Here is a 14,125-nt window from a genome sequence, read left to right as displayed (position 1 = left end):
GAGAGGATTGGCCTTGGGAACCAGCTATTAACTTTACTAGGCCTAGTTTCCCTAACTTGAAAATGGAGTTATTGTGAGAAATAAATAAGTTAATGTATCTAAAGATGCTTTTTTTTTTTTCGGTACCAGGGATTGAACTTGGGTCCTTGTGCTTGCAAGGCAGGCGGCAGCACCACTGAGCTAAATCCCCAGCCCTAAAGATGTTTTTTATAGTATCTAGCACATAATATATAGCATATAAGAATTGTTCTAGGGTGCAGGATTTATGCAAATTTTTAAGGAAATAGAGGTTGGATATAGGAGAGGCTTCCCTAAATGTCTGTGTAGCCTTGGCCAGGGTGAGACTGTTAGGTTCTTGCAGAACCTCATTCCTGCTGCCATGACCACTTTGTAAATGACCCAGTCAGCAAGCAGTGGGGAGCTGGAGAGAGGCTGCCTGTTAAGCACTGGAGTGGCCAGCTTGTCCACCTGGTTATTGGCACTTCCCCTATGTGGACACCTTCTGCATGGACAGGACATCTTCATGCCCGAAGCCCATGCAGAGCAGAGCACCCATCTATATGTCTACCAGGCCTATTCATCAGCTACTGCTTTTGTACTTTCTGAGTCCCTGACCAGCCAGGCTGTAGCCGCTGCCTGAGCTGGTAAGATTTATTCTCACCTGTCTTTCAGGCCTGCCCCTACTCCCACCCCTGCCCCTGCAAGGCTTGTAGTGAAGGGTGGTCCATTTAGGGTTAGTGCCAGCACATACATGGGTAGGCTGTTTTCTTCTCTGTTAACGATTCATAGATGAAGCCCTGTGAGTCCTCAGGTGTGGTCAATAGACAGTGAAAAAGCAGGTCATGTATCACCTGCTCATACAATTGTATCAGGGCCTCAAGAGGAGAGGTGTGTAATTTGTAAAAATTATGATAATTCAAGGAAGACTTACTTACAGAGAGACTGGCTTCCTGTACTGTCCTAATCCACACTTATATATGATTAGTCTCTTTGTAAATAGCCTTCTTTACTGCAAAGATGTTACCAGCCTTGACTTAGCCACTTTCCTTCATGTCGGGACAAAATACCTGACACCTGCAACTTAAAGGAGAAAGGATTTATTCACAGCTTGCAGAGATTTCAGTTCTCAGTTGGCTGGCTGCAAGGCAGTGCAGCATAGCAGAGGGGCATTGGCAGACAGGGCATGGTGATCAGAGGTGCAGTAGGAGGGAGATAAAACTGTCCAGGCCACACTCCCAGTGACCCACCTCTTCCAACCAGATCCTATCTCCTAACAGCAAGTTAGGTGTAAGCCCCCATAATCCATCACTTTCCAAAAGCCCCATCTGTGATCCCATGAGGCTCTTGGGGGACATCTAGATATAAATCATAACAAGCCTGGATTAAAGGGATGAGGAGAAGACAAAGTGAACAGAACCGAGAAGCAGGAAAAGTTCCAGAGGAACCTGGGGAATGAACATCTGCCTTGTTTTCCTCTGACCTCCATGGGCCTCTCCAGTGGCAGGACCCTCTGGAAGCTAACAGCATGAGAATCCACTGATGCAATCCACTCAGCTCAGCATCCCTAAGCAGGGAGAAGTGTGGAAATTGGATAGTTGATTTGAGGACAAACAGAACTCTGGTTAGAAAAGTCAAATAAGAATTGGTGGAAAGTAAAGCCAGCTCCTAGGTTGCTAATTGTTCACTGATTCCTGACTTCATATAAACTCCTAACTAACATGCTGTGTGGAATGTCACTGACCATATGGCTTGGAAATAGAAAGCTTTTTACCTTCATCCTTGTGTTTTGTTTTGTATTAAAGAGTAAGATTGACAAGATAAAGGAGGAGGTCATTCCACACACCTGGGAACAGGATGAAACAGACACAGAAGTGATGTTCAAGGAATTTAAGGGTTAGATGTGAAAGTAGGAGGCAAACACTTGATCTTATCAAGTCTTGAAAACTCTTTTTAGAAGCTTGGCTTTTTGTCACTAAGGAAGTGAGCGGGGAGAGTGGGAGTGGTGGTATGCTTTGAACATTTTAAGCAAGCAAGTGACCTGTCAGTGAGAATTAAGAGAGTAGACCTATTATAGATTACCTCCGGGTTTGGCACACAGGCTGGAAACCCATGATGTGAAGTCATGGATACAACTAGCAAGGCTGCAGCAAAGTGTTTTCTGCTCTTGTTCTTAAAAAGAGAGAATGTGTTTTATATAAAAAGGGTACCCTAGAGCGAGCCATTGAGAAAAGCAAGATGCTTTTTCTAAACTACCAGAAATCACGTTAGAGAAAGAATGAAGAGTTTTACATAACCAGAGGGGTCAGCTAATGTAGTATTCAGCTGAGTTTCGGCTTAATCATTACTAACCACTTACATGTTAACAAATCTCTCACATGCAGGCTCAGATAGCCCTGGGGAGGACCCTAGTGGGATTTATCATAGTTAGAAAAATATTTCAGTATGGGGCTCTCTGAGTAAAATGTTGTTTCTCTCACCGAACAGGCTGGTTTTGGTTATGGGTTGCCCATATCGCGTCTGTATGCACAATACTTCCAAGGGGACCTGAAGCTATATTCCCTGGAGGGCTACGGCACAGATGCTGTTATCTACATTAAGGTAATAACTAGAGTCTTCTTGATTTAACCATATTTCTTTCAAGGGTAACAAAAAACAAAAAAAAGTGCCAAATTTAACTATCAAGAAATTTTATTCTACGTGCTGTTTAAATACAAAAACACTTACAAGGGATCTTGCCCGTTTTGGTAGTTGATCCTCTTGACTGCAGAAACATTCTTACCTGTTGTGATCAGGACTGTGGTTGGTGAAAGGAAGAGAAATGGAGGAATGGTAAAGTTCGTATACCATGCATCGTGCATATGTAATTTTAACATGAAGCATGTGAAGGGATGTTGATCCACCAGTCTTCTGACATGTAGAGGGGCCTACATGTCTTTCCTGCACAAGCTGTACTTACAATGCACCATTTTAGTTTTTTTAAACAAAGAAATAACCAAATGCTTTATACCCTTCGGGAGCTTTTTTAATCCTTTACAGATGTCTTCTGACTGATTTGACAGCGGGTGTTTTTATGTTGTTGTTGGATGTATTTGTTTTGCAGTTCTAGAGATTAAATCCAGGGCTTTGATGCATGCTAGGTAAGCATTATGCCTTTGAGCTACAGCTACAGCTGTAGTCCTTAATTTTCTAAGTTGCCCAGGCTGGCCTCAAACTTTTCCCTCTGCTTTCCAGGTAGCTGAGATTACAGGTGTCACCACTACTCCCAGGTAGATAGCAATTTTATGTGATTTCACCTCATGAGTCCTTCTAAAACATTCATTCTTTTCAAATAACCCTCCCCTTGTGTGTGTGTGTGTGTGTGTGTGTGTGTGTGTGTGTGTGTGTGTGTGTGTGTGTGTGTGCGCGCGCATGCTTTGTTTATTGTAATACTTGGTTAAATTTTACAACTACAGTGACAGATATAGTCACATAAACAGATATGGGAACAAGCACTGGTGACTCTTAGTGTATAGCTTACCTGGTAGCAGCAAAAGCACTTTGTCTACTGATCTGTGGTGTTCAGTGCACCTATGGAGGGCTCACTATATTTTACAGGGATGGAAAAGCCCTACATAAGCCACAAATAGCCACTACTAAGTGTCTAGTCAGTCACGCTAGTTGCTTGTTTTGGCCACAAGGTGGCACCAATTTTATAGGAAATGCTGGTGAATTTAAGAAAAAATAAATTTATCTGAAAAGGGTAAAAATTCTTTCTAGAATTCTGTTTTTCCTTAACCATATCAGTTATGAGGAACTTTAAAATGGCAACATCAATGAAATTTTTTTTTCATTAAGTATACTGGTACATTTTAGGTATAAGATACAGTTACTTTCATCATTGGGATCTTGTACCTTTACGTGATACCTTTACATGTATCTTGGTTCTTATTTTTTCCCCAACCACTAACCTCCCTTTACCCCCTCCACCAGTGCAATACTTTTTATCACCCAATTTGGTATTTTTATCCCCAAATTTGGCATTTTTATCCAGCCTATAGATCAAGTAGCCTGATTCTATAGTATATAAAGAGAACACAACAGTTGAAAGGTTTCTAGTTCCATTTTGGAAAAGAAATAGAAGACAAGGAATCTCAAAAATCATGAAAGCCATCAACATCAAAGATCTAATTTTGCATTATCAGACTGAAATTTCTAGTATAATATTTTCTGCATCTCAGGGAATATCAGTGGTCTGAGGTTGAAATACTGAAAAGTCCTAACTTCAAGAAGATAGTAAGGAAGGACAGGGATTTAGTTCAGCAGTTTGGTGACCTACCTCACAAGCGCAAGGACCCAAGTTCAATCCCTGGTATCACAAAAAAAAGAAGATAGTAAGGAATGTAGTTTTTTCCTTTCCTTTTCTTTTCTTTTTTTTTTTTTTTTTTTTTTTTTTTTAAGATTGATTCCAAGTTCTCCCGTGTGGTAGGCAAGTGCTCTGCCATAGAGGCTCACCCCCAACTTAGGAAGGTAATATATCACTGTTTCTAGTGATTTGCAGGAGGCTGAAATAGAACAGTGTATTAAAGGTAATGTTATATTGCCGGGTGTGTTGATGCGTGCTTATCGTCCCAGCACTCAAGAGGCTGAGGCAGGAGGATCACTGGGAGTTCAAGGCCAGCTTGGGCTACATAGTGAATTTGAGGCCAGCCTAAATTATACATTGAGACCCTGTCTCAACAAAACAAAACAAAACAAAAACGTAATGATATATTGGAAATAAGAAATTATGTATGATATAGCAATCAGTTGTGATGTGACTAAAATTGGTGGCTTTAATGGCAGAAGAGAATATAAGATCAAACCCAGGGCCAAGAGTCATTCATGAAAAAAACCAAGGTGCCTTAGATATACTTTTATATTTACTGACTTAATTAATTAATTAATTTTGCAGTACTGGCGACTGAACACAGAACGATCATACTGAGCTACTTCCCCAGCCCTTTTTCTGTTTTTTGAGACAGGGTTTTGCTGAGATGCCCAGCCTGACCTCAAACTTGCAGTCTTCCTGCTTCAGCCTCTCAAGGAGCTAGCCTTAACAGGCATGCACCATCCCTCACGGCTGTTAATAATATTAAGATGAGTTTTTAAAAATGTAGTCACTATACTGAAAAAAAATATTTCTACCAGTAACTAATTGAAGTAGATATCATTAAATCTGCATATATATATATATACACATATATATACATATATATATACATATATATACATATATATACACACTTATATATGCATATATATGAAGGTTCATTTTTTATGCTTTTGTACTTAGCCGACTTTTTCAAGTATCCACCTTCTGGTCTGGCTCATTGACTATACCCATGTAAAATTTCAATCTGGTATCTTCCAGGCTGGCTGGAATTAGGCAACAAGCTCAGTCAACATACACATCAGTTAATGTCATAATTTAGTAAATAACCTGTTTCAAATATGTACACCTTAAAAGAATATGTAGATGGTGTTATGATTAACAAGATACCAATAGAGTATTTAATTTGCAGTGATGTTTTTGCCATTGAATATTTTCTCAAAGAATGAATTTCTAAAAATGCCAGACTTAGAGGTCCTGCTTTCTTTCAGGCTCTGTCGACAGAATCAATCGAAAGACTCCCCGTGTATAACAAAGCTGCCTGGAAGCATTACAACACTAACCACGAGGCTGATGACTGGTGCGTCCCCAGCAGAGAGCCAAAGGACATGACAACGTTCCGCAGCGCCTGATGCACGTGGAACACCTGGAAAGTCCAAGTGCGGCTTTGGTGTTAAATTTAGAAGAGATGTTGTTCGGAACTATATTATACCAAATACTTCATGTGTCATTTTGCAATTAACTCTTTGGGTAGAATAAATGGAAACTGAATTCTACTTGTGCCTGTTAAACCTCCTAAAGGACAGAGTATACATGTATATTTTACATGTATATTTTCACAGTTAATTGAACATGTATTTTAAACAATTGTAGTTTTAGTCAACTTTATTCCTTTTTTTTTTGGTACTGGGAATCAAACTCGGGACCCTTGTGCTTGCAAGGCAGGTGGCAGAACCACTGAGCTAAGTCCCTGGCCCTGTCAACTTTATTCTTTATGTAGACTTCAGAAGTGTGGAAGTCTTTGGGTTTATATAAGAAATGGGTAATTTTTAAAATATGTTTCACTTATGTCTGTTAGAAACATTTTCTGAATAATACCGATTAGCTGGTTAGCTGTCTTTCTGTTATCTGGAGTTCTGCTCTTCTTTATTTAGTACTGATAAGATGCTCTTGGTGTTATCAGTGACCAACTACAAATAAAGCAGAACACAGTTGTAGGTGTAGAACCAGCCTTCGTTCATCATCTCCATGTATTGTCTTAGCTCTGAATTCAGTTGATCATTTTATAATTTGATACAAATAGGTGTTAATGATTAGTTTTTTGTGGATCTAGGGTAAGCATGGCAGTCTGTTTCAGGTGTGCTTTTGATTAATGCTAAGGGAATAAGTTAGCAATTACTAAAATGATAGAGATAAATTCAGGGCAAAGCATCAAGTCCTCAAAACTAAATTATTACTGAGAAAGTTTACTTGGGGGAATTTTTGAAAACAGTAGGGTTTTTCTGAGTCCCAATCCAGACACAATCAGAACTTCTAGGACTGGAGTTCAGGGATTCTCAGTTTTTAAAACATTTGCAATGTGAGTCTGATTTTTAGAACTGCTTCCCCCCACCTTCAGTACCAGGGATTGATCTCAGGACCTTGCACATGTGAGGCAGGCATAGCGCCACTGAGCTACATCCCTGACCCTTAGAATTGCTCTTTTAAAGTGAATAGTGACTTTGCTGAAGTAACGGAGAGATCTTTAGGTTTTGGTTTCCACCTGTTTAAATGTCAGATTTCTAGACTGATCTAAACTTAGTGCAATTAGACAAACACACCCTTAGAAGCAAGAGAACAAAATACTGCAGGAGAACTGTTTGGTACCAAAGGATCACCTTATTTTTAGTTCAAGAGGCAAGAAAGAACATGTATTTTTCTAAAAGTATCCAGATTCTGTTACCAGGGAAAACTCAACTTACATTTATTCTAATCCTTTGCATTTGTGTAGTAATTTGTAATTTACAAGTACTTTGAGATATTATTATAACTTGTTGTTCTTCAAAACAAAGCACTAAAGAGCAAGTGGATTCAGAGTGATGCAGAGTCGCAGAGATGAAGCCAGAGCCCAGGCTGTCGATCACACCATCCACAGGCAAGTCTAGGAGGCTGTGAACTTCACTCTATCTTTTAAGATAGGGAAAGTCATTGAAACTACACATTTTATACATGTATCAAGTCATTATACTGTGCCCCTTGAATATGTACAGTTTTTTTAAAAAGTCAAATCATATAGCACAAAGTAGAATTCTTGTACTTCTCAGAAAAAGAAAATGTATGTGAATCTGTAAATTTGGAAGGGAGGTTAGTCCAGGTTCTCATTTAAGAGGAGAGGGTCATAAGACTCAGAGACCTGCCCCAATGGACCAGGGCTTCGTAGCTAATCAGACTCGATGCTGAAAAAGATACAGACCTTTCTTCACCTACTACTGTTCCTTAGCATGGGGTATGTGGAAAACAGCAGAACACGTTAATGCTTGACTTGTATTAGTTCAGTGCATTACAATTTGAGGGGGTATCTGGGATCAAACTTGGGACCTTGTACTTGTGAGGCAGGCGGTGGAACCACTGAGCTAAATCCCTGGCACATTACAGTTTTTTAGCTTTGAATTTTTCTTGTAGGGATGAAATATTTTAGGATCTTTTGGATTAAAATACTCTTTCCTAAATGAGACATTTGTACAACTAAACGATGTTTTTACTATGAAATAGACTTTCCTACCCCAAGAAAATTAGTTTTTCTCTATATATCTAAGAGCTAACAAATAATGTTTTCAAAGGAAAAGTGAAATTGTTTTCCTTTGTGTTTTTAAGATTATCATATTTTTGCTTTGTTATTGTGATAATGGATAAAAATAATTCTGGGAGAGCTTTTTCCTGTTTGGTTTTAAATCACTGATCTACCCAAAAGCTTTTAAGATTCTTGTATCACTCTTTCGCCTACCAGCATTAATGTTAGGCAGGATAGATATAAAAACATATTGAAGGTGAAGGAATGGACGCTGATTTTTATAACCTGGGCAGCTAATGAATGTGCCAACATCTTTTAGAAAGGGGTAGCAAAAATCTGCCCTATACTTAAAATGCCGTCGACTTTGATGTCTTCATACCTAGTAACGATCACTCTCTTCAGCGGTGAAGTTTTTACACAAAGATATGGAAGTAGAAGTCAACCATAATATTTTGTAAAATGTCTTCAATATGGCAATAAATGGAAAAGATGGATCAACTCTAATTTTGTAAATAAACGGAGTCAATTTGGATTTTTTAAAAATCATGTCTTTTAAATAGGAGTCTCTTGCATCCATAAGGTTCAATATTCTGTAAACATTCACAAGTTTGTACTAAATCTTAGGATTTTCAGTAGACAAATTATTTAGAACAAAATTTCAGAAACTTGTAGCGAGGTGGATTGTAATAAATCTTACGATTTTTCAATAGAATTCTTTGGAACTTGAATTTCTAATGTGTATATTGGAAAGAAAGAAGTAGGATTTGTATAGTTTATCGTAGATTTTCATTATCCAAACATACCATAAAAACCAACTTACTGCATAAATGAAGATCTGTTGTGCTTTTGAAAACCTATAAATAAGCCTTACTTGAGTCAGCACTACTTTCTACTTACACCAGTTGAATATCCTAACTAAACTTCCCCTTGTCAAATACACATCCTATCCTGTTCCCCCGTCCTTGAGAGGATATGGACACCACAGCCTCCTTATTGTTGAAGCCAGTAAGTTCCTGAGCAGAGCTCCAGAGGGAGGAAATACAATTAGCTTTATGGTCCCACTGTGGCTCTGTAAATATCTAATTAGAGAGGAAGCCAAGTCGGTGAACCAATTTCAGTTATTGTCTTCATTTGTACATAATATGAAGCTTCAAAGGACAGGTAAGTAAGGCTGAGTTAGGTGGCTTGCAAACATGATACTTTTCATCATTTATAATTTCTGACACAGTATTGTTGTACTACTAGGAATTGAACCAGGACCTTTGCAATAAGCTACATCCCTAGCCCTTTTCATTTTGGGACAGAGTCTTGTTAAGTCACTTAAGTTGTCCCAGCTGGGCTTGATTGAGCTTGTGATCCTCAGCCTCCCAGAATGCTGGGATTATAGGCATGGACCACTATGCCTGGCTCCGCAACCTAATACACTTGAAAAAGAATATGACTGATACTTGTGAAGGATTCTTTTTTCACTCTAAAAAGAATACTATTAGTTTGCTTAGTTCTGGCATTACTTTTTTTTTTCCTTCAGTGCCAAGGATTGAACCCAGGGCCCCTCATGCTAGGCAAGTGTTCTACCAGCTCTCTTTTGTAACTTAAAATCTCAGTATCCACAGACAGCTAGGAAGATGTACTGTACTTCTCTTTGTGGAGGCCCACAGTCCTCTGAATGGACTCTATATTTTAGTGATCCTCTGTGATGTTAGTCTTGCTTCCATGTGACTCCTTTGTTTCTACAATGGGGACCATGACCCCGTTTTTCAAGTAAAAATGTCTGCACTGGCAACATGAAGCCAAGTCCTGTGCAGTTTCCCAGGCGCTGGCATGTGTAACTGGCTTTTAGAGGGCATCATGGTTGTAAGGTCACGTTTCCAACCCAGAAAGGGTAGGATGTTGGGGCTGGTGTCAGTTGCTGCAGTAAAGTCAAAATCCAAGATTTTAATGCTCAGTGGTGGTAGAGAAAAAATCAATACAATAAGTCCCTGACTTAAGGAATGCGTTCTGTCCCAGGAGAATTTTCCTCGTTCCTAAGTCTAACAAAGTTAGTCTGATACAGAACACCTGTGAAAGTTTGCAACCTGAATGTTCATAAGTCAGGGACTTACTGAAGTTCTTTTTTCTTTCTTTTTTTTAAATATTCTTACTGAGATTCACATATGAAGCTGTTTTAAAGTAGAGTTCAATAGCATTCAGTACCCTCACAATGTTGTGCAAGCACCTTCTCTATCTAGTTTCAAAACATTTTCATCACCCCAAAAGGAGATTCTGGGCCCATAAAGCAGTAGCAGTTTATCATGCTAGTTTTGTAGGTTTGGGGTATCATTCTTGAGAACTTACCCTAGAGTTTTTCTACACTGACATCATTTTGTAAGGTGGAAATATGAAAAATGTATAGAAACAAACTGTGCCTAAACTAGGTCTTGGACGTAATGTCCTCAAAGGAATGTTTTAAACCAGCCAAATGCTATCATCGTGCTTACATTTTGAGTCTAAAAATGAAATATCCAAGATGATAACTGCATTTTTTTTAATGAGTGTTGAAATAGAATCAAACTCTTGTGAGAATATAACTGGGTAAGTTTTATAGTATATGATTCTTTTCCAAACCCCAGCTGTTCACACTTTTTTCTAAGATGGCAGTTCAATTAAACTAGCCTAGTATTACAGCTCCTTCAGGGCTCTGGTAAACCAAAGTAGGACTTGGAGCATGTTGCCCCGAGACACACCGGCTCTCGCTGTGTTGCTAGGACCACTGCTGCAACCTCAGCCTGTCATCTCCCACTAGGCTGTTTCGTTCCACCTGCTGGAATGGAGTGAGACAGGAAAGCGTTACCTGGTGGTGGACCCAGAACTATGGCTCTAGGAGAGGCTGGCCCAGCTTACAGTGGCGACTGACCCTGTGTCTGGCTGTAGCAGGCCCAGGCCTAGAGGAACAGGTTCAGGGGCAGTGGGGAAAGATGAGGAGCAGTGGAATCATAGTGGACAGCTGACACCAGGAATCTAAAACTTCCAGTGCCCAACATTCTGTCACAGGCAATAACAACCCAGGTTGTTTTTTGGACAGTTATGTAGAAACAACAGTTTAAAATGTTTTAAAAATTATTCTTAATTGACCCAAAATAATTATACATATTTATGGATATAATTTTATTTCAGTGCATGTATACAGTATGTAATGATCAAATCAGTAGTTAGCATATCCATTTCACACATCTATCCTTCTGGCTGTTTTGAATTGTACAATAGCTTACTGTTAACTAGTCATTCCAATGTGCTATGGAATGCTGAAACTTTTTCTCCTACTTAATATTCCTTTATTCTCTTATCACCAACCTCTGTCCCCTGCTCATGCTAGCCTCTGGTAACCATTGTTCTGCTTTCTACTTCTGAGGTTAACTTCCTTAGCCTCCGGTGTGGTCCCCTAAGATTATATCAACTAGTGGCACTGATATAGTGACACCTTAGTTTGTGTAAACAGACTGTGATGTTCTCACAACAGTGAAATGACACCTCACAGTGTTAGAACAGATCCTCAACATTAGCTGTCCTAGCAAACACAATCTGAAATTTTATTTACCACGAAGGTGTAGAATTTGAGCAAATGAATGCACTGCTATTGCACCCATTTAAAATAGTGCCAAGAGGCCACTTGGTTGGGGTAAAAACTGCTCAGGTCACAATTGTCCCAGGCCTGCTCTGTGAGATCCCTTCTGAGGCAGGCATCCTAGGCTCTAAGGCTGTGTTCTTTTAGCAACTTTCCATGGAACTGCTGGCTGTGATCTTAGGACCATCTTGATACAGTAACTATCGCCATTCACCGTTCACAGCTTGCCACTCCCCCAAGCTCCAAAAGTGAGGAGGAGCTTTCTTCCACCCTAAGGAAAAATCCCAACCTTTCCCTTGTTTTCTGGACATAGCAGAGGCCTCTCAGGCCTTTGCATGTGTGTTCCAGGTTGCAATCTTATTCCCAAATAAAAGTTCCTTTAATGGAGATTCTTCTCTATCTCTCATGTTGACAAAAAGAAATAGGATTTTCTGCTCCTTTCAGTTAACTTTACTCAGGAGTATTCTAAGTGAAGTGAATTTGATTTACTGCAATTTATGTATGACTGCCTTAGGCACAAAGCTATCCTCTCTATTAAACAAAGAGCACTAAAGTTCTTAGATTCCAAATGCCCTCCAGACGAAGAACATATTCCTGCATCTAGGTTTACAAAATGGGGACTGCATTTTCTTAAATGATCATATCACTATTTGTATTTGCAGTATTGTTCCAAACTGAATGGGATCACTCATTTTTCAAAGGCATTAGGCCCAGTGCTAAACTTGGTGTGTCGAGTACAAATCACCATGAATGTTCGCTTTTAATTTCAAACTTTTCAGTTGGATTATTCCTTTGTTTATGTCTTTTGCTGTGAATTCTCATATATTATTTCAGGTTCGTGAACCCAACAGTGGCTCTTCTAGAAGAGACTTTTTCAGCGGTGCCCAGCATGTTTAGGCACTCCCAGGCTTTGTGACACCCTCAGAGGGCTGACTCCTTCCTGGTTTTTGTTCTGTTTTGTTTTGTGGTTCTGGGGATTGAACCCAGGGTCTTCACTTTGAGCCACATCCTGGCCCTTTTTATTTTTTATTTTGAGACAGGCTATCACTAAGTTGCCCAGGCTGGACTTCACATTACGTTCTTCCTGCATCGGCCACCCAGAGGGCTGGGATTACAGGCCCTGCTGCTCCCAGATTTTCCTAACACATCTTCCTTTTGTTCTTCAGTCCTGGGTTTGACTGAGACATTATTTTGCTGAGGGTATTAATCTGCAAGTGACTTCATAATCATGTTGTGCTTCAGTTTCTATCATCTATATAATCAATTCCCTGAATCAAATCCTCCTTATTTGAAATTCTTAATTTGTTTTCTTTTTTTTGTTTTTGTTTTGTTTTTTGTTTTTTTTTTTGGTACCGGGGATCGAACTCGGGTCCTCGCGCTTGTGAGGCGGGCCATGGAACCGCTGAGCTAAATCCCCGGCCCTTAATTTGTTTTCTTTATTGGAACCTGAGTAAAAGAGCTGGAAAAATAGCAGCCTAGAGTGTAGTGCAGTGGAAGAGAGCATGCTTAGCAGGCACAAGGCCCTGGGTTCAACCCCCAGTACACATGAAAACAAACATATACATACGTAAAGCATTATTTTAATAATAAATGAAGGTTTGATTTTCTAGATTCCATGTGATTTCACACTTGCTTGGTTCTTGGGCTTTGGGTAGATATGGAGCCAAAACATCAGACATTTAGTGTGGCATAAAGGAAAAAAAAAAACCCTCAACATTACCTTCCACAATAGTTTAGATTTATGATTAATAAGTCAGTAGCCAAATCCTAAGTACAAAATGCCTTGCATTCAATGAATTTCCTCTCAAATTGTTAGTAAAATCTTCATTTTTAATGATTTTCTTATATTTAAATGATCTTTCCCTTAAAAATAGGTAGAAATCCTCAAAATACTAAACTCAACATTAAGTAGCTAATATCCATATTCCTTTAATTATTAAAGAAATTCAGTTAGTAATTTAAAAGTTCCTCCAGAAAGAATTTCCAACCAGGTGAGGTGGTACATGCCTGTAACTAACCACAGCACTCTGGGAGGCTAAGGCTGGAGAATCACAGGTCTGAGCCCAGCCGCGCTGAGTGAGTTAGCAAGACTTAGTCTCAAATTAAAAAAGGTTTGGGGATGTAGTTCAGTGTGAAGACCTCAGGTTCAACCTCCAGTACCGCAAAGGAGGAGGAAGAGGAAAAAAAAAGGGAGGGGGAGGAGGAGGAAGAAAGAATTATTTCCAAATCCTCATGGTTTTGAGACAGTGACCTCTGGTGGGACAGAGGCTGGGATAACAAGTCCCTTGGCACAGGAAACTGTTAGCCTTTGTAGCCTGAAATGTTTCAACAGCCCTCTCATGAGACCCTGGTAAAACTGCAGAAGCACAGTGTTTGCCTGAAATGAGAAATTGTTACCAAAAAAAAAAAACCAAACCCTAAATAAGCTTTCTAGTTTCATTTAGTCAACATAAAAATCACTAACATCGGAGGTCACACAGCTGGGCAAGACATTAGTTTCCTACTAGCTTTGCTGTAGGTCACACCTCTCACATGTGGGCTACACCTATAACCAGGCCACCTGAGGGCTGGTGCTGTACCGCAGAGAGCACTGAGTACTTGGGCCTACTGAACTCTTGAAGGGCAA

The 14,125-nt window shown here is 39.6% G+C and overlaps 1 protein-coding gene across 2 annotated transcripts in view; it reads left to right on the top strand.

Moving 5' to 3' along the window:
• The window catches only part of Pdk1 (pyruvate dehydrogenase kinase 1), a 35,146-nt gene extending 27,204 nt beyond the window's left edge, over positions 1 to 7,942 (top strand). For both annotated transcript variants that reach the window (XM_010607002.3, XM_019204968.2), the window contains exons 10-11: positions 2,485 to 2,598; positions 5,620 to 7,942. In XM_010607002.3, the coding sequence (XP_010605304.1) occupies positions 2,485 to 2,598; positions 5,620 to 5,760 (255 nt within the window). In that variant the 3' untranslated portion in view covers positions 5,761 to 7,942. The remainder of the gene's footprint in view (positions 1 to 2,484; positions 2,599 to 5,619) is intronic.
• Positions 7,943 to 14,125: the final 6,183 nt, after the last annotated feature.

This window comes from Fukomys damarensis, unplaced genomic scaffold (assembly GCF_012274545.1).
Source record: "Fukomys damarensis isolate Sample0158 unplaced genomic scaffold, DMR_v1.0_HiC HiC_scaffold_26, whole genome shotgun sequence".
Taxonomy (NCBI): Eukaryota; Metazoa; Chordata; class Mammalia; order Rodentia; family Bathyergidae; genus Fukomys; species Fukomys damarensis.
The sequence above is the reverse complement of the archived record's forward strand: the minus strand, read 5'-3'. Positions and strand labels throughout refer to the sequence as shown.